Genomic DNA, 27,661 nt, shown 5'->3' with positions numbered 1-27,661 from the left:
CACTTGTTGATCTGCTGTGATACAAGTCCTTGTGGAGACAGAAAGAATGCCTTCTTCTCCAGTTTCGTTGTTGTATCCTTTGTAGTTTTAAATAATGATTTAATGATTTAATATTGATTTGCCGCCATCCTGGCTATAAAACTGAATAGCCAATTCTTGGGCTTTTTTCGTTGTACTGCAAGTTACTGTGTCCTTTTTATCTGTTTCAACATTAGTTTTTAGGTTTTTTTTTATTAAATCTTTGCTATGCGGGCTTATTTATAGACCCCCCTCATATCATAAAGATTTTATAAGTAACTTTCAGATTTTTTATCTGCTATTATTCCTTGTTAAGATAATATTTTAATTTGGGGAGATTTTAATATTCACATGTGTTGTCCTTCCAGACCTTTTGTTAAAGAGTTTAATCATCTATTAGAGTGATTTGGTCTATCACAGTGTGTTGTAGGTCCTACACACGAACGTGGTCATACCTTTGACTTAGTGTTAACTTTTGGTTTTTCTGTCTGCAGTGTGCAAATTCCTGACACCATATTTTCTGACCATAAGACGGTTTTGTTTAACCCATTTTTTTCTTATAATGGTCAAGCTAATGATGTAACTTTTACTGTTGAATCTTGATTGCTCTCTTCCTCAACTGCTAGCAGTTTTTCAGCTGATTTTGATATTCTCCCATTGAAATCATTGATGTAATCTCCTTGTTCTGTTATGGGACTTGAGGAGTCGGTTATCCAGTTTAATTCTACATGCTCTGATATTTTGAATTCTGTGGTTCCTTTGAAAATTAAGAAGAAATCTAAGCCCTGGTTGAACACCAATATTTGGGCCCCTTAGACAAGAGTGTAGGATGGATGAGCGTAAATGGCTCAAAGATCAATTTTAAGTTTCGTATGAATCTTTGAGAGACTGTTTGACGAAGTTTCAAAAAGCAGTTAAATTACCTAGATCAAACTAGTTTTCTGACATTATTTCAAAGAATTGTCCTAATTCAAAAATGATCTTCTCTACTATTAATGCAGAACTTCAACCTGTTATCAGGTTGCCACTTGTGAATTAAAAGAAAATGTTTACTGATAAGATTGCTTGAATTCGGTCTCAGATTTTATCTGTAACTAGTGATCCTGCTACATTTGCTGCTCCTTTGAAAAAATTAACCAGTTTTGTTCCTTTCTCGATGTCACAACTAAAAGATATTGTTGCTCAAGTCATTGTTGGGAAGTCATGGCCTAGTGGTTAGAGCGTTTGACTTCTAACCCTAAGGTTGTGGGTTTGAGTCTCAAGTTGGCAATACCATGACTGAGTTACCCTTGAGCAAGGAACCAACCCCCAATTGCTCCCTGGGTGCTGCAGCATAAATGGCTGCCCACTGCTCTGGGTGTGTGAGTGTGCACTTTGGATGGGTTAAATGTAGAGCATGAATTCTGAGTATGGATCACCATACTTGGCTGTATTTCATGTTACATTCACTTTTTTTTCACATATGAAGCCTTCTGGTTCTTCATGTGATGTTATTCCATCTTCTTTATTTAAGGAGGTGATGGATTCAATTGGTACAGGTGTGCTATGTATTTTTAATAGTTGTTTGTCTACTGGTATTGTTCCAAATAGTTTCAAACAATTCATCCCCTTCTAAAAGAAAGTACATCTTGATGCGTTAGATATTAATCATTTTCATTCTATTTCAAAACCTTGCTTTATTTCAGGAATATTAGAGAAGATTTTATTTGTACAATTGAATGATTTTTTTAGTAAGTAATAATATTTTCAGTCAATATCAGTAAGGTCCCAGAGTTCGTCATAGAACAGAGTCTGCTTTATTGAGGGTTTCAGATGATATTTTATTAGATTCAGGTAATTCTGTTGTACTTCTACTGTTGGATCTCAGTGCAGCCTTCAACACGGTTGATCATGATATCCTCATTGATTGTTTCAAAGACCAAGTGGGTATCCAAGGTCTAGCCTTGGACTGGTGTTCATCATATCTTAAGGGTAGAACCATTTCATTCAGTTTGGGAAACTACTCTTTTTCTCTGGTACTGTTGATGTGTGGGGTTCCTCAGGGCTCGTTTTCGGACCCCTTTTATTTTCCTTTTATTTGCTTCCACTGGAAAATATTTTTGATAAGCACGGTATAAATTACCATCTGTACCATCTGTAACTTTTTCTAAAATTTTAGACATAAATGAAAGATTTGAAATGGGTCTGTAATTTGCCTGTTCAGTAGGAACTGTTCAGCTGAAGTCTGGGAATGTTAACAGAGCTTCTGATTTTTACATGCGCTCAGTGACTCTGGGAGGAATAACATGAGAAATATCTGGAGGAGCAATAAAGCAGCACTGATGGATATTCGTGTTTGTTTTGATCCGTCATGAGTTCATAAACCATCATCCAAACATCAGGAATAATGATGAAACTCTCAGCGCTGCTGCTGCTCATCACAGTCTCAGTTGGTTCTCACCTTTTACTCTTTCTCTCCACAGGAATCCTTCATCTCCATCAGCAGCTATGTTCTTTTTTTTTTTTTTTTGGTTTATTGATGTTCTGGGAAAATATCAGCTTAATTGGTCAGAACTAATAACACAGTTCATTTCATTGATTCAGTCTCTGATAATATTTATGTTCATATGCAAATTAGTCTTGTGTTATAAACAGAGTCATTCATTAAGGCTTTAATGAGTTCAGTTAGCCATCATTAGTTCATCTGACCCAAGTATCGAATCATTTGTTTCATTCTTCACTGTCACTTGAGGAGAGATATTTATTTTGATTCAATGTTAGATTGCTAATTTATCATTAATTTATATTTATATTAGTGCTGCAGCCAACATTGATTTTGATAATCTGTTAATTAAATTTTTTGATGATCTTTATTCTGTTTCATTAATCAGATTTAAAAGCATTTTATTAAATGTGTGTTGTCTGTTGTCCTCCTTCAAAATCATAAGATATATAAGACATTCACGGTGTGTGTGTGTGTGTGTGTGTGTGGGTGGGTGTGTTCACTGCCACGTGTGTGCAATTTGGATGGGTTAAATGCAGAGCATGAATTCTAAGTATAGGTCACCATACTTGGCTGTATGTCACATCACTGTAATGTAGATTATGACATGCCTGCTGACAGTGTGATTTATCTATGCAGTTACACAGAACTATATACTCCAACTGTGATTGCTTGTGGTGATAATGAATAATTAATTTCCATACAGTTGCATTTATTTAGATGTTTATTAGCAAAATAATGGTTATATAGTAAATGTTAATACAATTTAGGGTGTTTTAAACATGTGAATCTTGTTAAAAGTTACATGATGGAGCATTTCCTGAGCATCAACCACATCAGCCCACTCACTGAACAGCAACATGAAAGCGGCTTCACCAGACTAATGATGGAGCAAATTTACAACAGAGAGAAAATTAAATTCAAATTAAATTTGTGCAAAACTGGCTGTTATTTTAAATTAAGTTTACTAACAACAGCAAATCAAGTACCTGCACGCCGTTGTTGTTGTCTCATTCCCCCAAGACACGCTGCAATGGCAATCCAGCACGCAATTCTCAAAATATCCACAAGTTGGAAGCGTTTATCGTGGTATATTACAATTATTATCGATATTACAAAACCGATATTCCAATTATGGTAAAATACTTAAATATTGGGGAAAATATCGGTAAATCGATACATTGGTCAATCTCTAACAATGTAATGTAATATATTCATTTATTTATAATATCTTGCTGTTACTGATTTATCATGCAGCTCAAAGTATCATGGATAGAAACTTCCTACTGTCTATTCTGATTCATCCACACTGATGAGTTTCAATGAAGAACTTCTATGAATACGAAACCCAGCATAGAGCGGCTGAGTGAATGTGGTCTGGACTGTGTGGATGAGGCTCATTGTGTCAGAGACGCTGTAGAAGGACAGAGTTCCTGCACTGTGATCCACAAACACTCCTATTCTACTGCTGATGGACTCCACATAGAGAACAGACTCTATTTTATTGTGTTTGAATGAGCAATTGGAGGGACAGCAGAACAAATCCCAGGACTGATCATTAGATCCGAACCTACAATCATTACCCCGTCCCTTCCTGCTGATGCTCTTATATGACACTGATATATGCACACCTCTGTCTCCTCTCCACTCCAGCTCCCAGTAACAGCGTCCACACACACTCTCTCTACACAACACCTGGTGATACACATCAAATCTGTCTGGATGATCAGGATACGACTGGACTGTGGCTGCGACAGTAATCACTCTGTTTCTCTCAGACAGACGGAGGTATTTATGTGCTGTGTTCAGATCCGGAGTGAGCTGATGGGAATCTGATGGAGATAAAACACATCAGAATCAGGAATTATGAATCTGTTTGATCTCTTCATGTTCAGTGTATCATCAGTGTCTCAGTACAGATGAACAGATATTTGAGCACATTATCATTTACATCATCAGTTCTAAAACTCTTCTGTCACCTTCTACAGGAAGAACATGAACACACTTTTCTGTTTGATTTCTTACTGACTTACATTGTAGGAAGTCGTTCCTGGTTCTGGGATCCATGTTGGTGATTGTGTCTGTGGAAATCAACAGACATGAACAGTGTGATTCTCATGATCCTGAATTAATTCCTAAGACATTTCTAATATGATGTTCTCCATGATATGAGATGATGATGGACTGGTTTCTGAGAGCAGATGAATCTCCAGGACTTTACCTCTGTCTGAGATCTTCTTGAGCTCTTCTTTGAAGAAATCCTCCAGTTTGTCTCTCAGCTGATGGACAGATTCTCTCAGATCATCAGAAGAGAAGTGAGACCTGAAGGGATCATCATTTCCGTCTGTAGATTCAGGAGGTGCTGAGAGAGACTGGAAACTCTACAGAAAACAGAAATCAAAACTCATCAGCTCCATACTTCAATAATCTAATAATCTAATTACTTATAATTATAGCTGTTAGAGCTGTTAGAGATATTAAAACTTGATTGATGATTATATAATAAGACACTCATGAAATGTTTCTCTGTGAGTCTCTGTCACAGCAGGATCTGCTCAAGTCCACTATGATCCTGTTCTTCTAGATCTGTGTTACCTGCAGGAACTGGATGTGATCCTGTGTGTGTGAAAGCTGCTCCAGCTCAGCGTCTCTCCTCCTCAGATCATTGATCTCCTGCTCCAGTCGCTCCAGTCGTTCTTCAGCTCGACTCACTGCAGTCTTTTCCTGATCTCTGATCAGTCGTATCAGCTCAGAGCAGCTTTTCTCAATGGACGAGAGGATGAGCTCAGTAAAGATCCTCTCACTGTCCTCCACTGCTGTCTGTGCAGAGCGCTGTTAGGACACACAGTGATTCAGCTTCAGTGAGTCTGAACTGAGACGGAGACAAACTTCTCTTCTTCTCCAGACTCACCTTATGAGACTCCACAGTCTCTCTCAGCTGCTGGAGATCTTTCTCTCTCTGCTGGATTCTCTGCTGGAACGTCTTCTGAGTCTCCTTCAGTTGGTGCTGGAGGACCAACAGAAGATTGTAAATATCTCAAAAAATTACTGTCACTAAATTATCAATGAATCCAGTAAATTTGGAGCTAAAATCCAATGGGTGAAGGTTCAAACTAAAAAAAAACTGATTATCGGTAACAATCATCGAACATGAATTATGATTAATATTGAGGCCTGTTGCACAGCAGGCGTAAGTATCATGAGAGTGAACCAGACACAGACGTAGAGCTTCACACTGACAGTGTTTTTGTCTAATTAAATTGCAGTTCTACACAGAAAACAAACAGACTATTGCAGGGGTGTCAGACTCATTTTCACTGAGGGACACTTCAACATTAATGCTGCCCTCAAAGGGCCTGTTTTAAGATAGTACATATGTTACTACTCTTTAACATATTGTTAAATAACTGTGTCTTTATTTTATTATTTCTCCTTTAAGTTAAAAATATTGTATATGTATTTGCATTGATGTAAATATATATGTTAGATTAACATAAAACTTTTTAATTTATCAGGTTCAAGAAATTATTCAATTATTTGAATTATTTACATTACATTACTCTGTAAATCAAGGCAAATAAAGACAAATATTATCAATCACAATCCATAACTAACTTTGTTTAAAATATTTTAAGCATATCAGTAGCATGATTTTCCGTTTCTATTTGGCGTGAAAAATGACTGAAAATGACTTTGGCATGGATATAACACGCATGTGTTTGGATAAGATATGCAGTTTTGGTGTGCACATGATATGCAATCAGTATTGGAAGTGGAAAAAAGAAATGGTGAACCCCCTCCCCTACCCAAAAAAAAAAGAAAATAAATTTTGTTAAATTGTAAAATTACATACCAAATTTGCAATTAAATTGGCTGTGTTTTCTCTGCATTAATGCTTTTTTGATCTTACTGTTTGATTGCAATTACTTACTGGATCCTTGGACTTTCCAGGAGTTTGCCGTTTGATCTGATCTCAAAAATCTAGATATTAAAATTTTTATAAAGTATTGTTTTCATCAAAATTTACTGAGTCAAATCAGTAACTAGATAAAATGTTTATCAAGACAAACTTTAAGTTGGCTTGAGAAAGCCTGACCAGAAAGTTTGAAAAGTTTGAAAAGTTTGAAAATGTGAAAAGTTTAAAAAGATTTAAAAGTTTAAGAAGTTTAAAAAAGACAGTGATTAACAAATTGCTAGCATGACTAGCATTCGACTAGCATGTCATAGCAGGTTGTTAGCATGAATAGCATGTTTCTAGCATGACTTGCATTCGACTAGCATGTTGCTATCATGATTTTATCATGATTAGCATGTTGCTAGCACGTTTCTAGAATGATAAGCATGCAACTAGCATGTTGCTAGCATGTTTCTAGCATGATTAGCATGTTGCTAGCATGTTTCTAGCATGATTAGCATGCGACTAGCATGTTTCTATCATGATTAGCATGTTGCTAGAATGTTTCAAGCATGACTAGCATGTTTATAGCATGACTAGCATTTGGTTAGCATGATTAGCATGTTCTTAGCATGTTTCTAGCATGACTAGCATGCGACTAGCATGTTGCTAGCATGATTTTAATATGATTAGCATGTTGCTAGCATGTTGCTAGCATGTTGCTAGCATGTTTCTAGCATGACTAGCATGCGACTGGCAAGTTGGTACCATGATTAACATGTTGCTAGCATGATTTTAGCATGATTAGCATTTTGTTAGCATGTTTATAGCATTACTAACATGCGACTAGCATGTTGCTAGCATGATTTTAGTATGATTAGCATGTTGATAGCATGTTTCTAGCATGATTAGCATTTGACTAGCATGTTGCTAGCATGTTTCTAGCATGATTAGCATTTTGCTAGTATGTTTCTAGTATGACTAGCATGCGACTAGCATGATTTTAGCATGATTAGCATGTTGTTAGGATGGATAGATAGATAGATAGATAGATAGATAGATAGATAGATAGATAGATAGATAGATAGATAGAGATAGATAGATAAGAAAGAAGTATTAGATAGATAGATAGATAGATAGATAGATAGATAGATATAAACAGTCAGATAGATAGATAGATAGATAGATAGATAGATAGATAGATAGATAGATTAGATGAGTTTGAATGAGTTTAAATTGATTAGCCTCGAAGCTTGATTGAGTCTAATGGGAATTGGAGCTTGGGTCATCTGAACGTCCTGTCAATGAAAGCCTATGGGATTTTTATGATTTTTAATCTTAATTTTTATGAAAATCATAAGTCCAATCAGTTAGAAAAGATATAGCACAGGTATAGGCTGAAGAGCTGTGCTGAGTTTGGAGTCTGTAGAGTTAAAGCTTTAGGAGGAGTTAGAGTTAGAGTTGCAATTTTGGGTCAGAAGAGTAATAAGAAGAAAAATAATATTAAGTTTAAATAGGATTTCAGTAAGTTGGCTTTCTCAAGCCAACTTAATTAATTATTATTTGACTACTCTGCACCCATTCCAGTAAAGTAAATGCATTTGCACTGTAAGATCAAAACAGAACACCTGATGTGCTCTCGTGGTACTCACTTGGAAAACCCCTGGTATTAATTCATAGTGCCCCCTCCTGGGTAGTCTGGTTTATATAGTGTCATTGATTATGATTTGATTGCTTCCACTGACCTCAATTGTAAGTCATTTTGGATAAAAGTGTCTGCTAAATTACTAAATGTAAATGTAAATAATAAGCATTTTCATAATTTACTATATAAAGCAGCATATATTTTTATTTTAAGGCAACCATATGCTCCCACAGGCCACATAAAATTACGTGGTGTTTTGAGTTTGACACATGTTAGACAATTGGATCACTACACGTAGTATTAACTTGATCAAACAAAATACCTGATTCTCTGTCCTCTGTGCTGCAGCGGATACAGTGTCATGGTTTTTATGTCCATCAATCGTACACAGCATACATATACATTTCTGATCAGTGCGACAGAAAACCTCAAGGAGCTTATCATGTTTCTGGCAGATCATCTCCTGCAGTTGTCCAGTGGCATTAGTCAAACTGTGTCTCTTTCCTTTAAACCAACTCTCGTGTTGTTCAAGATGATTCTGACAGTAAGAGTTCACACACATCAGACAGGACTTGATGGCTTTGTATTTTCTTCCAGTACAGACGTCACACTCCACATCTCCAGCTCCAGCGTCACAGTCAGCAGGACGTTTTCTCTTCTTCAGTTTCTCCACCACTTCAGCCAGCATGGTGTTTCTAGCTAAATCAGGTCTTGGACTGAAGGTCTGTCTGCACTGAAGACAGCTGTAGACTCTCTTCTGATCCTCCTGATCCCAGCAGTCTGTAATACAGCTCTTACAATAACTGTGTCCACACTGGATGGTCACTGGATCCTTCAGGAGATTCTGACAAACTGGACACAAGAACTCATCGTGAAAAATTCTGGCTTCTGCCATTTTACTGCATGAATATAGAGTCACAAACACACATTAGCTCAACCTAGTTTTAGTTTCTCTTTCTCTGAACACACGTGTGTCCTGTTTCCTTGTTCTGTGTTTGAGGGATGTGTATAAGTAAGGTGTCTATGAGTCTGTAAAGCAGGTTCCTGTTCCTCATTATATGTATGCAGACATTATTATTATTTAGTGGCTTTCACTATTTCCTTCTGTATTGTATGATAAAAGGAAAATGTGGAGCACGGTCGGTCAAGATAAGTGTAGCCAGGCAGAGTACACATATTTAGATTAAGCTAATGCCATGTTTCACAGAGGCAAAAACAAGTCCAGTTTTTGTCCAAAACAATGTCACAAAGTGAATTCGCTTTGTTTTTAATAGAGCAAGTGTTCAGATGTGCAAATCTGATTGTGTCAAGGCGGACACCACAGCTGGATGGAGTGGACTTATGGAGGTAGGAGAAATTACCAAAACATGGTGTGAAGATAAATGGTAATGATCCGGACGCCTCTAAGACCAAACTGCTCCACTTTAATGCAGATTCCAGCAGGAGCCACAATGAACGTACTTTGGCTGTCCGAGAAGTTGTAGTGATCATAGTTGTGTTTTCGAAACACCAGTGGCAAGTGGCTGAGAATGATGAAGTTGTAAAAGTTCCATGGCCGAGTATTTTATCATAGTGCAGTCCGAGAGGTAGAAGAGAATCTTGCAGTAGACACCAAATAATGCCAGTATGAAAACAAATAAAATCCAGCAAAGCCGCATGTTAGCAGATATCAGCCAATAAAAAAACATTCAACAGCACCTTAAAATAAACAATTTAACGCGCTGATGGATAAGCGGCAGCCACAAGTGCACCAGCGTCCTCTCACCTTAGCCCTCCAAACTGTTCATAGTCATATAGGTGGTCAGGGGGACAAATAGGCTGTTTGTAGTCACATAGGAGGTTAGGGGGACAAATTGGCTGCCCGTGGTCACAGTTCTTAGAATAGCCACAGAGGAATAGGCTGTTTGTGGCCATAAAGGTGGTCAGGTAGACAAATTGGATGTTCGTGGTCACATAGGAGGTCAGGGGGCAAAAATTTTGTTTGGGGTTATAGATGCAGTCATTGAGACGAATAGGCTGTCCATGGTCAGTGGGCAGGGCCCAGGCTGTTACTTAGATTGCAAGTGTGAACAAAGGCTGTTAATGGTCACATAGGTGATCAGGGGGATGTATAGGTCAGTGGGTAGGGACTGGGGGCAGTGCTTAAATGTCCAGAGGGCCAATGAGGAGTTGTTGGCCACATAGGCTCTCTGTGGGAGGTTTAGGCTGCCTGAGGATGCCCACCTCCAACCTATTCAAAGCACCTCCCAAACATGGTCTCTGTTAAGGAGGTGACTGCCCACCAAATTGCAACAAAAGGTGCAAAACCAGAGGGCAGCTTTGTTCCCTTCCATGTGGCCCCTTGTGGCCCTAGCCAACACCTTTGGTGGGCCCCGGAGGCCTTCTATTGGTGCCTGGGTGGTCATGAGGGGCGGGAAAAATCATCTAGGGGGTGGTGCGCAGCATCCAGTCTCTCAAGTGACTTCATGACCGAATACGTGAGAGCAACAGGTCTATAGTGAAGATGGGGGCAAGTTGGTCAGCACAGACTTTTAAACAGGCAGGTGAAACAGTGTCTGGGCCTGAGGACAAAGATGGGATGTTTATGCTTTTTACCTGCTTGTTTCCCTGACAACAGCATTTTGGAGACTGAAAATGCATTTTTTTGAAAACAGTTTCAAAGTGCAAGTTTTTGAAAATGCCACCATTATCGTTTCCATGTAAACACCCAATACGGGAATCTTTGAAAATGGTGACGTTATGCGTGTGCATATTATGTGTTTGGTATGTAGACATGTGTAGTACGTTTCGATTTTAAAGGCAAACATAAACAAATATACACACCTATGGCACAGTACCAGGGCTCAATTTGTATCTGGATACGGCAACTCCAAACTCCGATCCGGCACCTTATTTTGGCAGATCCCCCTCCTCCATGGTCGGCAATTGCCATACCCTATAACCCAGTCAGGTGTACTGTGAAAAACTATTCAAACTTCATATCTCTATTATAATTCATTATTTATTATTTTAAATCAGAGGGTTTTACAAATATTAAACCAATGATAAGTATTAAAAGCTTGTCAGTAAAACTTTGTAACACCATTGGATCCTCAAGCCCTTAGCAAAACCTTGTAACTTCACCTCCATTCCATTCAGATTGACCCACCACGCACAGCATGGATGAAACAGACCTCCTCCAAGCAATTTAAGTTTAAATAAATAACTGATTTTTGAATAGTACAGCATTTTCTTTGCAACACTATGTCTGTAAAGGTTTATATTTTTTAGTGTTTGAAGACCGGAGAAGTAGGTTATTTGCCATCTAGCCAATATACTTTTGTACATTTTAAGTATCCCTGTGCAAAAGCACTTAATCGTTTATGTCATGAGATTTTGGCCAAATGGATTAAATAACAAGAAAAACTAAGCGTCCATATGGCAACAATAAACGTGTAAAAGTGAATGAAAGCATATAATGCGATGCACTTGCCTTTATCTGTTCTGTTGACAGATAAAACACGGATCTATCTACTTGCATTTCATTAGAGTGTGCCATGGAATTGTTTTATTTTTCAACACCCACAACAGATATCTGTTACATTAAACTACCGGAAGGAACACGGAGCCGAGGATAAACGAAATAAGGCTTTATTAAATCCAACACAAGGGATATCCAACATGGAACTCAGAGGAAGACACACGTAAGTAGTTTGTAGACCCCGAAACAACTGAACTGAAAGGACAAGGCTTAAATACATGGGATAATTGGGGAAACAATGATTAAATTAACAGGGACATGGAACACATGGGGAATAAAATACACACCTGGTAACTAATCAAATCAAACACTGGAGACAGAAACTGGGTCACAGGGGCGAAAACACACTAAATGAGTCCAGTGGTGTGACATTACTCCCCCCTCCCGGTAGGTGCGTCCTCGCACCGTAGAAACAACAGAGGGAGGCGTGGGTGGGAACTTGGGAGGAGGTTCCGGTGGAGGACAGATTCCCAGGAGGGGGCCAGCAGACAGGGACCACGGAGGAAGGAGCCAGGGAGGAAACAGGAGCAGAAGGAGCCAGATGGTCCAACAGAGACCAGCCAGGACGGAGATCCAGGGTGGAGTCGATGGTGGGAGGAGCCATGGTGGTGAAGGGGCCGACGACACCAGGGGGCCGACAGGCGAAGACTGCACTGGTGGGTGAGGAGCCCAAGATGGAGCAGCACAGCCGCAGAGCCAGGGTGACGTCGAGGATCCGGAGGGCCTAGGTGGAGCAGAAGGCTCAGGCAACCAAGGCGGAGGCGGGGTCCTGGAAGACCGCTGTGGAGCCGGAACGACCGAGGATGGAGGTGGAACCAGAGGAAAGGAGTCCCGAGGCTGCGGATGGTCGATGACTGACCAAGGTGGAGCCATAGGGACGAGGGAGCCCGGTGGAGCAGGTGGGATGCCAGGCCACGGTGGAGACGAGGGAGCTAAGAGCCAAGGCGGAGCCGCTGGGTCGAAGGGCCGAGGATAGAATAGATAGGCGTTATAGAAGGTGCAGAGCACGTAGTCCGGGTAGCTGGTGGCATTCGCTAGCAGAAGAAACAGTCTGGTATGGTCCTCAAGAGAACGTCCTTCCTGCTCCAGCAGGAGGAGGAGGAATTTGGGGTGAAAGAGGGGATCCATCGACCTAGTTCAGAAAGAAAAGCACGGAGGAAATACATGCAATGTTAAACTTTTTAGGTCGGGTCTTCTGTTACGTTACGCTGCCGGAAGGAACACAGAGCCGAGGATAAACGAAATAAGGCTTTATTAAATCCAACACAGGGGATATCCAACATGGAACTCAGAGGAAGACACACGTAAGTAGTTTGTAGACCCGAAACAACTGAAATGAAAGGACAAGGCTTATATACATGGGATAATTGGGGAAATACAGGTGGATGGAATTACTAAATTAACAGGGACATGGAACACATGGGGAATAAAATAAACACACCTGGGGTGTATTCCAGAAAGCAGGGTTAACTTACCGTTAACTAAACCCTGAACTCTCGGTTGATTAACCCCAAACCTTGCTTACTCGAGGTATGTGGTTCCAAAAACGCGTCCAGGAGTAAGTTCAATCAAATCAGAGTATGTTCCATGTTAAGACTCAAGACATTCTCAACCAGGTGACGAATCGACAAGTCACTATAGAAACAGACGCTAAGAAAAAGCACGCCAAGTTGTTTCTTTCTTCTTCTTTTGTCTTCTTTGTCTTCTTTTGTTCACAAACCCTTTTGTGAATCGCTCTCTGAGAAAGTTCATGGATTCAAATGTTCGATTTACTGATTTAATCTTATAGTTTGTGTGAATTTATTTTAGTATTCTAACCTACATGCTAAATTGAATAAATGCAAGAGTTTCCCTCATTATAATTGCTTCAGGAATTATTAAAACCATGTGATATAGCAACACACAGTCCCCCACCGAAATTTGGGACCTATTGTTAAGTTCATTTAGGAATTGAGTGAGATGTATTCCTCATTAAGTAAGGAAGTGTCTATCTGATTAAATTAACCTTGATTAAAAGCAGTAAATCTATTGGTTGTGAACCCGCAGTATAACCTGGAGGAATTCCGGAAGCTGATTGGCCATCAAAACTTCACATGTTAAATAGAACCAGGTGTGCTTTGGTGATTAGTAGTGAGCAGAGGGATCTCTGTTGGCAAGGTTAATGTGCTTCTCCTACCCAAGTTGGTGGTGCTACTGATACTGGAGAAAGATTGCTAAAGCATGTTTGGAGTAAACCAAATGCTGAGATGGCGGTGAAAAGCCACAATGTGTTCATCAACTTTATAGAAGCTACTGGTAGGATAAAGACTCTTTTATTGAATATAGACTGTTTAAGAGACCAATTGTGAATGTCTTGCAAGTTGTTTATTAATGCTAGCAGGTTTAGCATTTAACATGCTATCTCGTCATGTGCAGTAAATACATTTGATTTAGTGTTGTTAAACCGGTTTGCACTGTATTTCTGATTTGTGAGTATTCTAGTAACATTGGTTGTAATTTAAATGAGTTAAAACCTCTTTAAATGACTGCATTACTGTGTGTAGTGACTCATATTTATATATTCTCTGTATAGGTTATTAAGCTAAGCATCTGAGCTAAGCATCTGAATTGAACTCTGAAAATAAGCAGAGGAAGACCAGAGTTGAAAGATTTTAATAAATTGCTTCAATGAAGAATCCAAATCCGATGTTTTGAGTTATTCCATGCATCCTATGAAGTTGACTGGAGCCTTGTTCAAGTTTGGGCAGACATTGAGGCTGAGAATCTCTAGATAACTTGACACTTAATAAGCAAGCTTGTGGATAAGAATATTAAAGGCTTCTGGTGGTCCAGAGAAGGAAGCTGGTTCAAAGAACAACAATCAACATTGTTATAAGTTAAAGACAACACATCATTTGATTTAAAATGGCAGAAGAAGCCTTGGGGGAAACGGTGGATCAACTTAAGAGAGAGAGAACCACTACAAAGATGTGTTTTACCAAGCAAGTAAACCTTCTCACCCGAGAGTCAAGTCAAATAATTGAATCTGAACTCAGGAAGGAATTCCAGAAACTATCTTCTATTGCAAGAGCACTTTTTGATGCAAATGATGATTATAAGATGGGATTGGTTGCAGAGCTGGAGGCTAATGCAAACAGTGATGAGAACGTAGAGCTTGAAATTCAACAGGTAGCAGATATTGAGAAGACTGTGAGCAACTGTGAGACAAAGCTTGAAGAGGTGAGAAAAATTTTTCAAATTAACTTGTGGCAGAGATCTGGCCAAGAGGAATTAACAGCTGCAGTCCAAGAAGCTGAGAAGGCTGAGAAGGCTTTGTGACCATTCTGCTTCAATACCCGTTGCTGGTGTCAATTGTGAAGGATATGAAGTTCAACTAATTCACTTGGAAAGGCTTGTGAGCAGAGCAGTTAAAACTCTATCCAGCTGGGAGCGATGGATTCCTACAACAGAGAAGAAGGACTTTGAGAGCAGAGTGAGGCAGGTAAAAGTCCAAAACAGTGGACTCCTTTTGAGAAACGGTGAGTTTATTACTGCACGTAATACTGAAAGAAGTTCTCAGTTTGTAAGTCCCACAGACCCAAACACAGCTCTCCAAACTATGCCGATTACACCAGTTGTGAGGATAAAACCAGCTAGTTTGCCTAAATTTAGTGGTATGAAGAGAGATTTCTTCCGTTGGAAGAAGGATTGGGTCAGTTTGCAGAAACAAGGAGAACCAACTGGCTCAGCAGAGGTCATGAAAATCCAGCTCCTGGATAGCTTGGATGGCAGAATTGTTAAGGATCTGAGGCTGTCAAGTTATAGCACTGCTGAGGATGTGTTTAGAGTGTTGGAGAATCGATATGGCAACAAGGTAGCAATTGCCATGAAAATTATTGAAGAACTGGAAAGAGTTCCTGCTGTAAAGGGTTATCAACTCAGAAGATTGATCGACTTGATCCAGATTGTTGAAAAAGCTCTATCTGACCTGACAGATCTAGGGAACCTGCACTGGAAAGCCTCAAGTTGGACTTTTAAAGGAAAGTAGACTAAAGGAACTGCCTGTTATCATGATGCTCTTGGAAGTTACAGCTAACGCTGGGCAGAAGATTGGAACTCTGGTTGATCTTGCATCAGACACCAACTATATAACCCATAAGGCTGCAGCAAGACTGAGGTTAAGATGTGAAGATGTCACTTTAGTTGTGCATGGAGTTGCTGGAATGACCATAAAGGTGAGAACCAAACGATATCTTCTCAGAGTCCGAACTGAGGAAGGTAAAGAAAGAGCACATGAGCTCCTTTTGTTATGGCTTGGATGAAATTGCTGAAGTGCATAAAGTCATCAGACCTAAGCAACTGCAGAGGTTTTTCCCAGAAGTCAAACCTGAGGAGCTGGTAAGACCAAAAGAGATTGAACTACTTCTAAGCCACCGAGAAGGAAGACTAGCCCCGCAAAGACTGAAGGTTGTAGGGGATCTTGTCTTATGGGGACAGTCCTTTGGGAAAGACAGTGGGCGGTGCACATCCAGACCTATTTGAAGAAATAGATTTAGCTGCATATGAGTCCAAGACACATTTTGCTCGCTCAATGAGAACAGCCACAGTAAAATATGAGGAGACAGTGGGAGGACCTGAATTGCAAGTGGAGTCTAAGTCTGCCCAACTACTTCAGGAAGCCAGAGCTGAGACTAATATTGCAGCTGCTGGCAACGGTGAGTTCTTGGAATGGTGGAAATGGGATAGCATTGGGGCAGCTTGTGAACCGATGTGTGGAGCCTGTCGCTGTGGAAACTGTCAACCAGGTGGTAAGGAGATGACACTGGCAGAGGAAAGAGAACTTGAGATTATAAAACAGTGTCTTACCTATGTAGAGGGAGATGTGCACAGCAATTCTCCTCATTGGCATTCAAAATACCCCTGGACTGAAGATCCAGCTTCCCTTCCCAATAATAGGAGTGGAGTTGAGGCAACATTTCTGAGGACAGAAAAGCAGCTGATGCGGGAGCCAGAGTGGCAAATTGCTTATGCAGCTCAAGTCCATGAAATGGTGGCGCGAGGAGCAGCGATCAAGCTAACTGAGGATATGATCAATAGCTGGAATGGACCAGTGTGGTATGTGAGCCACTTAATTGCACCAAATCCTCACTCCGTTACTACTCCAGTGCGTCTGGTATGGAACAGCAGTCAGAAACTTAAAGGAGTGAGTATGAATGATCTTCTTCTGAAGGGTCCAGATGTTCTTAATCCAATCAGAGCTGTCCTTCTACGGTTTAGAAGAGGAGTTTATGCTGTCCTTGGAGATATCAGGAAAATGTACAATTCTGTATGGTTGGAAGAGAGAGAATTGCAACTACATCGGTTCCTGTGGAGAGATGATCAGAGTGAAGAAATAGGAGAATATGCAATCACTAGAGTTAACATTGGTGATCGACCAGCAGGGTGCATTGCACAGCTAACCATGCGAGAAACTGCAAAATTGACAAAATTCTCTCATCTACATGAAGCATGCAAAGTTATCGAAGCAGATAGTTATGTAGATGATATTTTAACATCCCACAATGATCTGTAAGAACTGGATAAAATAATTGAAGGTGTTGAGGAGATCCTAAGAGCTGGAGGGTTTTTCTTGAAGCACTGGGTCCGGTCAGAACAAAGTTGGAACCCTGCTGATGGTGAGATAAAGTCGGCAGCAGAAGACCGAATTCTGAAACTACCAAACCAGCTGAGGGACAAGGACAACAAGGCCCTAGGACTTGGGTATCTAGCAGAGGAAGATAAACTTTACATAATGACCTCAATTAATTTTTCCAAGCGGACAAAGAAAATGAGAGTAGGACAAAACCTCCTTAAAGAAGAGATTAGGGCCTAATCCTTTGATTAGAAGAGAACTATTGAGTCAGGTGGCGGGGCTGTATGATCCGATTGGCCTGGTCACGCCTGTTAAGCAAAAAGGGGCTATCCTTGTGCGAAAGGCATTTCAGGAAGTAGGATGTGGAAGCCTGACCAAAGATACATGGGATAAACCACTGTCAGAAAGTCTCAGAGAAGAAGCCATTAAATTGTTTGAAGAGTATGTCCAGCTTGGCAAGAGACAGTTCCTCAGAGGTTTAACACCTGCAGGCTGGAAAGGAAAACCACTGGCAATAACATTCTCTGATGGAAGTGATAAGACCTATGGAGCTGTAACATATTTCAGGTGGGAAACCGACCAAGGCACTGAGGTGAGGCTAGTTGAATCCAAGGCTAAATTGACTCCTTTTGGATCAAAAGGGAGAAGCAGTTAAGGCTGAAATGTGTGGTGCAGTTTATGCAGCTATATAAAGCATTTTCTTTAGGAGCCTGGCCAAGGAAAACGAGGGTGCAGTTTCCTTGGAGGAATGTAAAGTAATTGATCATATGGATGGAGGAAAAGCTGAATCATGGCATCCCACTGTAGACTCCGGTACCTCTGCTAAGGGAAAGAAAAGGCAGAAGGATGTTTCATCAGGAGGGCTGTTTGATGGTTTAGTAACAAGTAAATTAATCCATGTGGAAATTCAGCAGATTGGTAAGAGTAACTGCTTGGGTGCGTAGAGTGGTCAAGAAGTGGTTGGAAATGAAAAGTAAGACCATGAGTTCCTCAAAGTGGGAGGCAAAGTCTCTGGAAGAAGGGATTAAAGAAGCTGTCTTGACAGGACATGAACAGGAAAATGCTTATGTAGACCTCTTTCTAGCTGCCCAGGAGAATGTGATCTTTCCTAATACTACCCTCAGCAGGTTGGCAGTGTACAAAGATGGAAACTCTGGACTTTTAGTTTGTGGAGGAAGAATTCAGATCTTCAATGAGGATAAAACTGCAGTCCCAATCTTACCATATAATGCATATGTGTCTAAGCTTCTGGCTCAGGAAGCTCATCAAGTAAACCATGAAGAAGTGGCTGGAACTTTAAGGATGAGAAGAAAAGCTTGGGTGGTAAAAGGCCGCAGATTGGCTAGGAAATCTGTCGACTGCTGTGTGACCTGCAGAAAGGCAAGGGCAAAGCAATGCCAACAAATTATGGGAGACCTTCCATCAGAGCGGTTTGAACCGGCTGCTCCTTTTGAGTTTACAACTCTGGATTTGTTTGGGCCTTATGTAGTAAAATATGAGGTAAAGAAGAGGACGGGACTGAAAGTTTGGGGAATTGTCTTTTGTTTCTAAGCATCAAGAGCTATCCATACTGATCTTGTTAGTAATCAATCAACAGAAGGATTTATGTTGGCATACCAAAGATTTACAGCTTTAAGGGGACATCCAAGGAAACTGTGGTCAGACTCTGGGTCCAATTTTATTGGGGCCAAGTCTGTTCTTGAAGATCTTCACAGGTTCCTAGAACGACAAGACAAGGTAAAGTTAGAAACTGAAGCAGCCAAGTATAGCACAGAGTGGTCTTGGAAAATTCATCCTGCAGATTCTCCTCACAGAAATGGAGCAGCAGAAGCAGCTGTCCTTCTGGTCAGGCGAGCCCTCCAGAATCTGGGGTGTAATGGAGTTATGACATGGGGGGGGGATGTCAAACCTTTCTTTACACTGCAGCTAATTTGGTCAATGAAAGACCAATTGATGCAAGGACACAAAGTCGAGAAGACTGCGTGGAATACGTAAGTCCAAACTCTCTTCTTCTGGGACGTACTGGGAAAAGAGATCAAGGAAGTTTTGAGTTTGAAGGTTATCCATACAAAAGACTAAGAGTTATCCAGGAAAACGTCAACAAGTTCTGGAGAAGATGGTGTCAGTTAGCAGGGCCTAACCTATTTGTAAGAAACAAGTGGCATACTAAGGAGCGAAGTGTTGCTGTGGGAGATGTGGTATGGCTGGCTGACCAGAACGCTTTAAGAGGCCAGTACAAGTTGGCCAGAGTCATCCGTGTAAATGTAGACAAGAAAGGAATAGTAAGGGATGTAATGGTGAGAGCATTTCCCAGCTACCCAGTATCAATTGTTAAACCAAGTCGAGCAGAAACGACTAAGGATGTCAAACCGGCGAAGAAACTTTGTAACAAGATCCCAACTACAATTCTGCACCGAGATGTTAGACGCTTGGTGGTTTTGATTCCTGTTGAAGAACAAAGAGATTCAAGTCCTGCCAAAATGGGTGTGTGACCTCCTTGGGTCATCTGACCAGTAGGTCAAGTGGGAGGTGTTAAGTTCATTTAGGAATTGAGTGAGATGTATTCCTCATTAAGTAAGGAAGTGTCTATCTGATTAAATTAACCTTGATTAAAAGCAGTAAATCTATTGTTTGTGAACCCGCAGTATAAACTGAAGGAATTCCGGAAGCTGATTGGCCATCAAAACTTCACATGTTAAATAGATCCAGGTGTGCTTTGGTGATTAGTAGAGCGGGATCTCTGTTGGCAAGGTTAATGTGCTTCTCCTACCCAAGTTGGTAGTGCTACTCATACTGGAGAAAGATTGCTAAAGCATTTTTGGAGTAAACCAAATGCTGAGATGGTGGTGAAAAGCCACAATGTGTTCATCAACTTTATAGAAGCTACTGGTAGGATAAAGACTCTTTTATTGAATATAGACTGTTTAAGAGACCAATTGTGAATGTCTTGCAAGTTGTTTATTAATGCTAGCAGGTTTAGCATTTAACATGCTATCTGGTCATGTGCAGTAAATGCATTTGATTTAGTGTTGTTAAACCGGTTTGCACTGTATTTCTGATTTGTGAGTATTCTAGTAACATTGGTTGTAATTTAAATGAGTTAAAACCTCTTTAAATGACTATTACTGTGTGTAGTGACTCATATTTATATATTCTCTGTATAGGTTATTAAGCTAAGCATCTGAGCTAAGCATCTGAATTGAACTCTGAAAATAAGCAGAGGAAGACCAGAGTTGAAAGATTTTAATAAATTGCTTCAATGAAGAATCCAAATCCGATGTTTTGAGTTATTCCATGCATCCTATGAAGTTGACTGGAGCCTTGTTCAAGTTTGGGCAGACATTGAGGCTGAGAATCTCTAGATAACTTGACACTTAATAAGCAAGCTTGTGGATAAGAATATTAAAGGCTTCTGGTGGTCCAGAGAAGGAAGCTGGTTCAAAGAACAACAATCAACATTGTTATAAGTTAAAGACAACACATCATTTGATTTAAAATGGCAGAAGAAGCCTTGGGGGAAACGGTGGATCAACTTAAGAGAGAGAGAACCACTACAAAGTAGTGTATAGGTTATTAAGCGAAGCATCTGAGCTAAGCATCTGAATTGAACTATTCCATGCATCCTATGAAGTTGACTGGAGCCTTGTTCAAATTTGGGCAGACATTGAGGCTGAGAATCTCTAGATAACTAGACACCTACAAAGAGTTGTAAAATAAACTTACACAACTTTTTCTAAATTTTTCAAGCCTGGAAATTGCTGTTTTAAAATTGCATGGCATTTCCATGTTACTCATGACCTTACAGACCCTAAAAGCAACTGATGAACGCTGTTAATCACTTAAACTAGTCCACCAATGTGATGAATGCAACCAATGTGGAATACTCGATTACCTGTCCTTTCTGTAATCACATGCTGGATCCGTTAGCCGGGGACCTCGCAATTTACAAATTAAGCACTGCACAGTACATTTGTTTATTGCTGCTCAATGTCCACGCACCCGGTCCAAGGAACGAAGCTATCCGGTGCTGGCTGAAGGTTTCCTGCGTGTTCTGTCTTTTCAGCATGTAGAGTTATTCAATTTAGGTTAAACTCAAATCTCACTCCATTTTATTATTTAATCTGAGTCCATTTTATTATGACCTCGAATTTAGGTTGGAATGCAAATCGGTTGTATGTCTGTTTCTATTTAGTAGGCCTATTCTTCTGACATTTGATTATTCTAGTTAAAATATGCATACCTGACCTTAGAAAATACATAGTATGAAGTGAAGAGACACTCAACACACTACAGGCTTTCTGGCTACAGAATCGCTCTGATCCTTTTTGCTGCAATCCTTTAAAATTAAACAAATGGACAGATGGGAAGGAGGTCAACTGCACCTTCACTCTGTGCACTGTCTCGAAGATGCCCGTTTATGTTTGTGTTGTCTTTTTCTCTGGAGATCAAAGTTTTTCAGGTTCTTTCATCTTCCATCGAAAAATTTGCTAACGCTTCTTCAGCAAAGTTTGGATTTACTTAACTAATATTACAACCAATACCAGAATGCTCCATATACAACATATAAATGCAGGTACTGTTTACTAACAATTACTTGCCTGGAATATGAAATATAGCGGTTTAAGCCATTTTTATGTAAACGCAAATTATTTTTAAACATTTTTAATCAGTTTAGGTGTATGTGTGAAGTGCAGATTAGAGCGGGGGGGGGGGGGGGGGTGAGACTGGGATCGTCAGGTAGTTGTTGATTCTACATAGACTGTGGGGGTGGTGTCTTGTACTTGGTGATGTTACTCAGACCAGTCCTTACTGACATTGGGTCATTGGCTGAAAACTTTTTTTCCTTAGCTTTTCAGAGTCGTTTTTTTATTCACCCTGATCTCATTTAGTAGTCTGTTCTTGGCCTGGCTGTACAACATTTTATCCCCACTTCTGTAAACATCCTTTTTAGCATGACAAAGCTGCTTGCGTTTTACAGTAAACCTTGGTTATCATTATTGAATGACAGTAATGTCCTGATAGAAATACACATATCATCAAAGAAACTGATATAAAAAATGAAAATAAAACAGTGATCAGAAATTCCCAAAGTTACCCCTAGGACAGAGTGATATTCATCCTTTATTGTGGTGTAACAGCCCTGCAAACAAGCCTGCACTGGCCCAGCTCGGCTCAGGGCCCCGAGAATTTGCTCATTGGCAAAACATTGGCCCCTCAAGCCAATGTCTGATCTCTGAGAACATTATTTAGATGTAATAATTTCACTTTATAGTAGCCCTAGAATACCACTGCATGAAATTTTGTCATTATGTCATTATGCAGAAATTCTTTGGACAGAATCATGTAGATTCACACATATATCACACACAATGGTGACAATGAAAATATTGTTTTTTTTATGTTCTGAGTTGATCTGAATATTTTGTTGACTGTCATCATTGATATTGCTGAATCTTGATATCTGTGTGAGGTTATAAAGCACTAAAAGACTGTAAGCCTAAGACTGTGGGTTACCTGTGACAACTGCTAGGGTCCCGGTCATATCATCGCACATACATTCCCAGTTTTTCCCAATTGCTAAATCCCTCTTTGAACTATTGTCAGCAGGAAAGCCTTCAGGAAATGTGGCAGCTGGTAAATGGGAAATCTGTAAGAAGGGCATGGGAAAAGGGAGAAAACTGCCTCACAACTTAATTCCAGTCAGTCTATAACTTGGAAAGAACAACATCAGAATTTCTTCAAACAGCTTCTTGAGTTCTTGCTTCACTTGCTGATCATAGGCTACCCTGGTTTTGAACAGCCATCATCTTGCATTGTGATGCATCACAAGAGTGCCATTCTGAATCAGAGGCAGGAAGGGAAGCTGGTGGTGTTTGCCTATGGATCATGGACACTAACGGTTCCTAGGAAGAATCATAATTTGCACTCTGGGAAAATGGAATTCCTTGCAATGAAGTGGGCTATTTGTTAGCAATGAGGTGAATACCTTTATCAAGTAACTTACTTTGTGGTCAATACGGACACTAACCCGATGACATATGTGTTGTCCATGGCCAAGCTCAATGCCACCACCCACCAAATGGATAGCAGAGTGGGCTGACTGCAATTTTATCATCAAATAAAGATCAGGCCGCACACATGGACTGTCAAGGAGGCCCTTGGACATGGAGAGTAACATGCAGACCTCTTCACAGGAGACAAGTCCAAGAGTCAATGCTCTCCCCCTACCCCACCTTGGTGCCTCAGACCACATCACTGTCAGGCTCTTGACAGATATAAGTGTGGCCGGAAGGGCCGTCAGAGCCTCTTCAAGACCCTTCAATGCAAAGTGAAAGCAGCTGAGAATATCATTGGTGTCTTTCTCCCCTCCCTCCATGATATTTACAGAACCCATCTCACCCGTAAAGCCCTCTGCATGGCAGGTGATCCCACTCACCCATCACACAGCTTCTTCAGTCTAACCGCCTGAACTCACTCCTGAACTTGCCCCCCCCCTTCTGCCCCAGGCACCACTGAACTATGAACCCACCCACCCATCCCCCCCCCAGATTCCTCCCCCTGACTAACATACGATGATATGCACCTGTCACTTTGTGCAGCATTAGTCTGCTCACTACCTCATTCAGCATAGAACTGACATCATTCTACTACCTCTTTAGTCAATTAGGCTGTAAAGGATGCTAAAACAGCCTTTTTTTCTAAAATTATATCACAGCATTCAAAATCACCTAAAATTTTGTTTCAATCTATTAATAGATTTTTAAACTCAAATACTGTCTCAATACCACCATCCACTGAGTGTTGTGAGAAGTTTTTAAATGTCTTTTTAGACAAAGTTAATACAATTAGATCTGGTTTTCATGACTGGAATGGCTTGACAGGAGACATTTTAAAAAACGTCAGCACGTTTGATAAATTTGATTTGGTTTTAGTTAAGGATATTAGTCTTATTATTGGTAAGTTGAAACGCCCTGCTGCTAGTTGGGATGTTTTGCCTTTTGATTTGTTGGCTGCGACATTCGATTATACTGGGCCTTGTATTACTGCTATTGTTAATTGCAGTCTTTATACAGGCACTTTTCCTTTAAGTTTTAAGCAGGCGGTTATTCAGCCCCTTCTTAAAAAGACTACTCTTGACCCGTTGGATTTTAATAATTATCGGCCAATTTCAAAGCTGCCTTATATCTAAAAATTTTTGGAAAAGGTAGTTTTATCTCAGTTAAGCTCTTTTTTGGCTAAAAACGAGGTGTTAGATGTCTTTCAGTCTGGTTTTCGGGCAGGACACAGTACTGAATCAGCTTTATTGCGAGTCTCAAATGATTTATTACTTATTGCAGACTCGGGAAATACTGGGGCTTTAATTATGTTGGATCTTAGTGCAGCTTTTGATCTAATTGATCACGATATCCTTATTAGTCGTTTGGAACACGTTGTAGGGTTGAGAGGGACGGTTTTAAAATGGTTTTCCTCATATTTAAGGGGACGTTCAATTTCTGTGAGGGTTGGGGATTTTTCCTCCAGGTCAGTTTCTCTGGATTGTGGAGTACCTCAGGGTTCAATTCTGGGACCTCTTCTCTTTTCTCTGTTTTTGCTTCCTCTAGGCCACATTTTTAAGAAATATGGTATATCTTATCACCTATATGCCGATGACATTCAGATTTATTTACCGATTGGAGCTGGAGGATCAAGCCCTAATTTATCGCTGGTTGCTTGTTTAAAGGAGGTGACCAGTTGGTTACAACAAAACTGCTTGCACTTAAATGCCAGCAAGTCTGAAGTCATGGTGTTTGGGATGAAAAAGGATGACAGTGGTTTAGCCGATTTTCTAGGTATATGGGAAACATACGTTCAGCCTAAAATAAGAAATTTAGGTGTAATTTTTGACTCTGCTCTTAAGTTTGACCATCAGGTTAAAAATGTGGTAAAAAATTGTTTTTATCAGTTAAGGACTATTGCGAAAATGAAATCTTTTTTGTCTGTTCCTGATCTGGAAACAGTGATTCACGCATTCATCTCTACACGTTTAGATTACTGTAATGCTCTATATGTAGGAATCAGTCAATCTCTCATTTCAAGATTGCAGCTGGTTCAAAACGCTGCAGCGAGGCTCTTGACTGGTATTAAGAAAAGGGAGCATATTACACCTGTTCTGGAAAGGCTTCATTGGCTCCCTGTGAAATATCGTATACAGTATAAGGTTTTGTTATATGTTTTTAAAGCTGTTCACGAGTTAGCTCCGGAATATATTAAGGATTTGGTGCTTATGAATTCTGGTAGATCTCAAAGGTCCTTTAATTGTTTACTGCTCGTTGTTCCAAGAACTCGTCTTAAAACTAAAGGGGATTGAGCTTTCTCAGTCGTTGGACCTAGGCTGTGGAATGCTCTTCCTCCTGATATAAGATCTGCACCGTCAGTTGATGTTTTTAAAACTCGTGTGAAAACGTATTTGTATTCTGTTTCTTTTAATTCTTGACTTTGTCATTCTATATTTTGTTTTTTTGTGGTTTCCTTGCTTTTAGATGTACAGTCCTTTGGTCTACCTTGTAGTTGAAGGGGCTATATAAATAAATGAGACTTGAGACTTGAGTTTTAATAAAATAACTCTTTCTGCCATGTGCCTTGCGCTGCTTTATATAACTTTATTTTCATTTTTATTCGTTTTTTACATGCCCTTATTTGTTTAGTTTTTTTTTTTTTTACATTATATTAGATTTTTTTAGGCTCTACTGTTAGTGTTATCTGTATGCACCATGAGTCTGAGAGTATTGTATTTTAAATTCTCTGTATGTATGTTATGTACTGTACATGTGAAAGAATTGACAATAAAGCAGACTTGGCTTGACTTGACTAATCATCAGGTTTTATCCAGGTTTCTGTTAAACAGAGTACATCTAGATTATGAACGGTGATCATATCATTTACAGAAAGTGCTTTCATAGAAAGGGAGCTGATAATCAAATAAGCCAAGCTTTATAATTTGTTTATCTGTATTGCATCTGTTTTTTATTTGTTGAACCTCAATTAAATTTTTATTCTTAAATTTGACATTTTTTTAAATTTTAGTTCGTTGAACAGTCACACTATCTATAGTGTTATATCTAGGTGAAAGAGTCTCTATGTGCTGAGAATAATCTGCCTTCTGTGATGTGAGGCGGTTAGCAGATGGTCGGTTTAGCCAGTATGTCTGCTTCCTGACCGGGGCCAAGTTAGTCAAGTACAAACTATTAGACTATGTGCCATATTTATAGAGAGAAGAGCGGCACCACCCCAGGAGGGATGAAGACCATCTCTTTTCAACAAGTCAGGTATGCCCCAAAAGTTTGTCCAATTGTCTATAAAACCTATGTTATACTTCAGGCACCACTTAGACATCCAGCCATTAATTGATGATCTGCTATGTATCTTATCACCACAGTAAGCAGGGAGAGGACCAGAGCATATTACCGTGTCTGACATCATGCTTGCAAGTTCACACACCTCTTTAATGTTATATTTAGTGATCTCTGACTGGCGAAGTCTAACATCATTAGCGCCGTCGTGAATAACAATAGTACTGTATTTACGTTTAGCATTAGCCAGAACTTTTACATTTGCCAAGATGTTAGGTGCTCTGGCTCCTGGTAAACATTGGCCTATGGTGGCTGGCGTCTCTATTTTCATGCTCAGTACAATAAAATTGCCAATAACTAGAGCACTTTTATCAGGTTTCTCAGTGGGTGCATCACTGAGTGGGGAGAACCTGTTTAATTTTTTGATTGGAACAGAAGAGCAGTGTTTTGACCTGCGACTATGCCGCCTCACAGTCACCCAGTTGACCTGCTATGAAGGCACTGTTACCAGAACCAAACAATGTACAGGACTGCCTGAGCTAGACGCATCCAAAGCCATATCTAGAGTCCTCACATTCTTACTGTCCTCATTTTAAGTTTGGATGCGTGTCTCTAATTCTGAAATCTTCTCTGTCAACCAAACTATATCCCTGCATTTATCACATGTGAATCCCTCATCGCCAACAGAGAGATATAAATTATACATGTGGCAAGCGGTGAAAATAGCAATAGCAGGAGAAGCCATTACTCACCGTGCTTGATGAAAGATTCTTACCACAGTTGTTTGATGAAAAATCAGAGTGAGAGAGTAGCGAGAGAGAGGAGAGAAGAAAAGAAAAAAGAAAACAGCAAAAGGCATGAATGGAAATGCTAATGACAAGCTAACAAATGCTAATGCATTGAATAACTATCAAATTAAAAAAATTTCAGACTTCTGATGTCCCCTCTGAATTGAAAAAAAAAATGTTTTTTATACTGACCATTTTCTATTCCCTAACCCAACCCTACCACTAAACCTAACCCTTACAGAAAACCTGTTTGCATTGTTACACTTTCAATTAAACATCATTTACTATTTTTAGTTACCCCCCCCCCCCCCATGGGGACCACAGGACAGACCCCACAATGTAAAAAAATGGCAGGTTTTACTGAGCTTTGGGG

General features: G+C 39.9%; 1 protein-coding gene across 2 annotated transcripts in view; it reads right to left on the bottom strand.

Annotated features, from left to right (window-relative positions):
• LOC113115788 (tripartite motif-containing protein 16-like) overlaps nucleotides 1-27,661 on the bottom strand; it is a 66,159-nt gene that overhangs the window by 15,852 nt on the left and 22,646 nt on the right. Inside the window, exons 1-6 of one of the 2 annotated variants that reach the window (XM_026283407.1) lie at nucleotides 8,363-8,982; nucleotides 5,412-5,507; nucleotides 5,096-5,332; nucleotides 4,722-4,881; nucleotides 4,534-4,581; nucleotides 3,248-4,332 (exon numbers count right to left, since the gene is read on the bottom strand). The exons of the other annotated variant lie outside the window; for it this stretch is intronic. Coding sequence (XP_026139192.1) covers nucleotides 3,791-4,332; nucleotides 4,534-4,581; nucleotides 4,722-4,881; nucleotides 5,096-5,332; nucleotides 5,412-5,507; nucleotides 8,363-8,935 — 1,656 coding nt within the window. The 5' untranslated portion in view covers nucleotides 8,936-8,982 and the 3' untranslated portion in view covers nucleotides 3,248-3,790. Of the gene's footprint in view, nucleotides 1-3,247; nucleotides 4,333-4,533; nucleotides 4,582-4,721; nucleotides 4,882-5,095; nucleotides 5,333-5,411; nucleotides 5,508-8,362; nucleotides 8,983-27,661 lie in introns of those variants that run through there. 2 annotated transcript variants of the gene reach the window in all.

The sequence above is a fragment of the Carassius auratus genome, chromosome 16 (genome assembly GCF_003368295.1).
Source record: "Carassius auratus strain Wakin chromosome 16, ASM336829v1, whole genome shotgun sequence".
Lineage (NCBI taxonomy): Eukaryota > Metazoa > Chordata > Actinopteri > Cypriniformes > Cyprinidae > Carassius > Carassius auratus.
The sequence above is the reverse complement of the archived record's forward strand: the minus strand, read 5'-3'. Positions and strand labels throughout refer to the sequence as shown.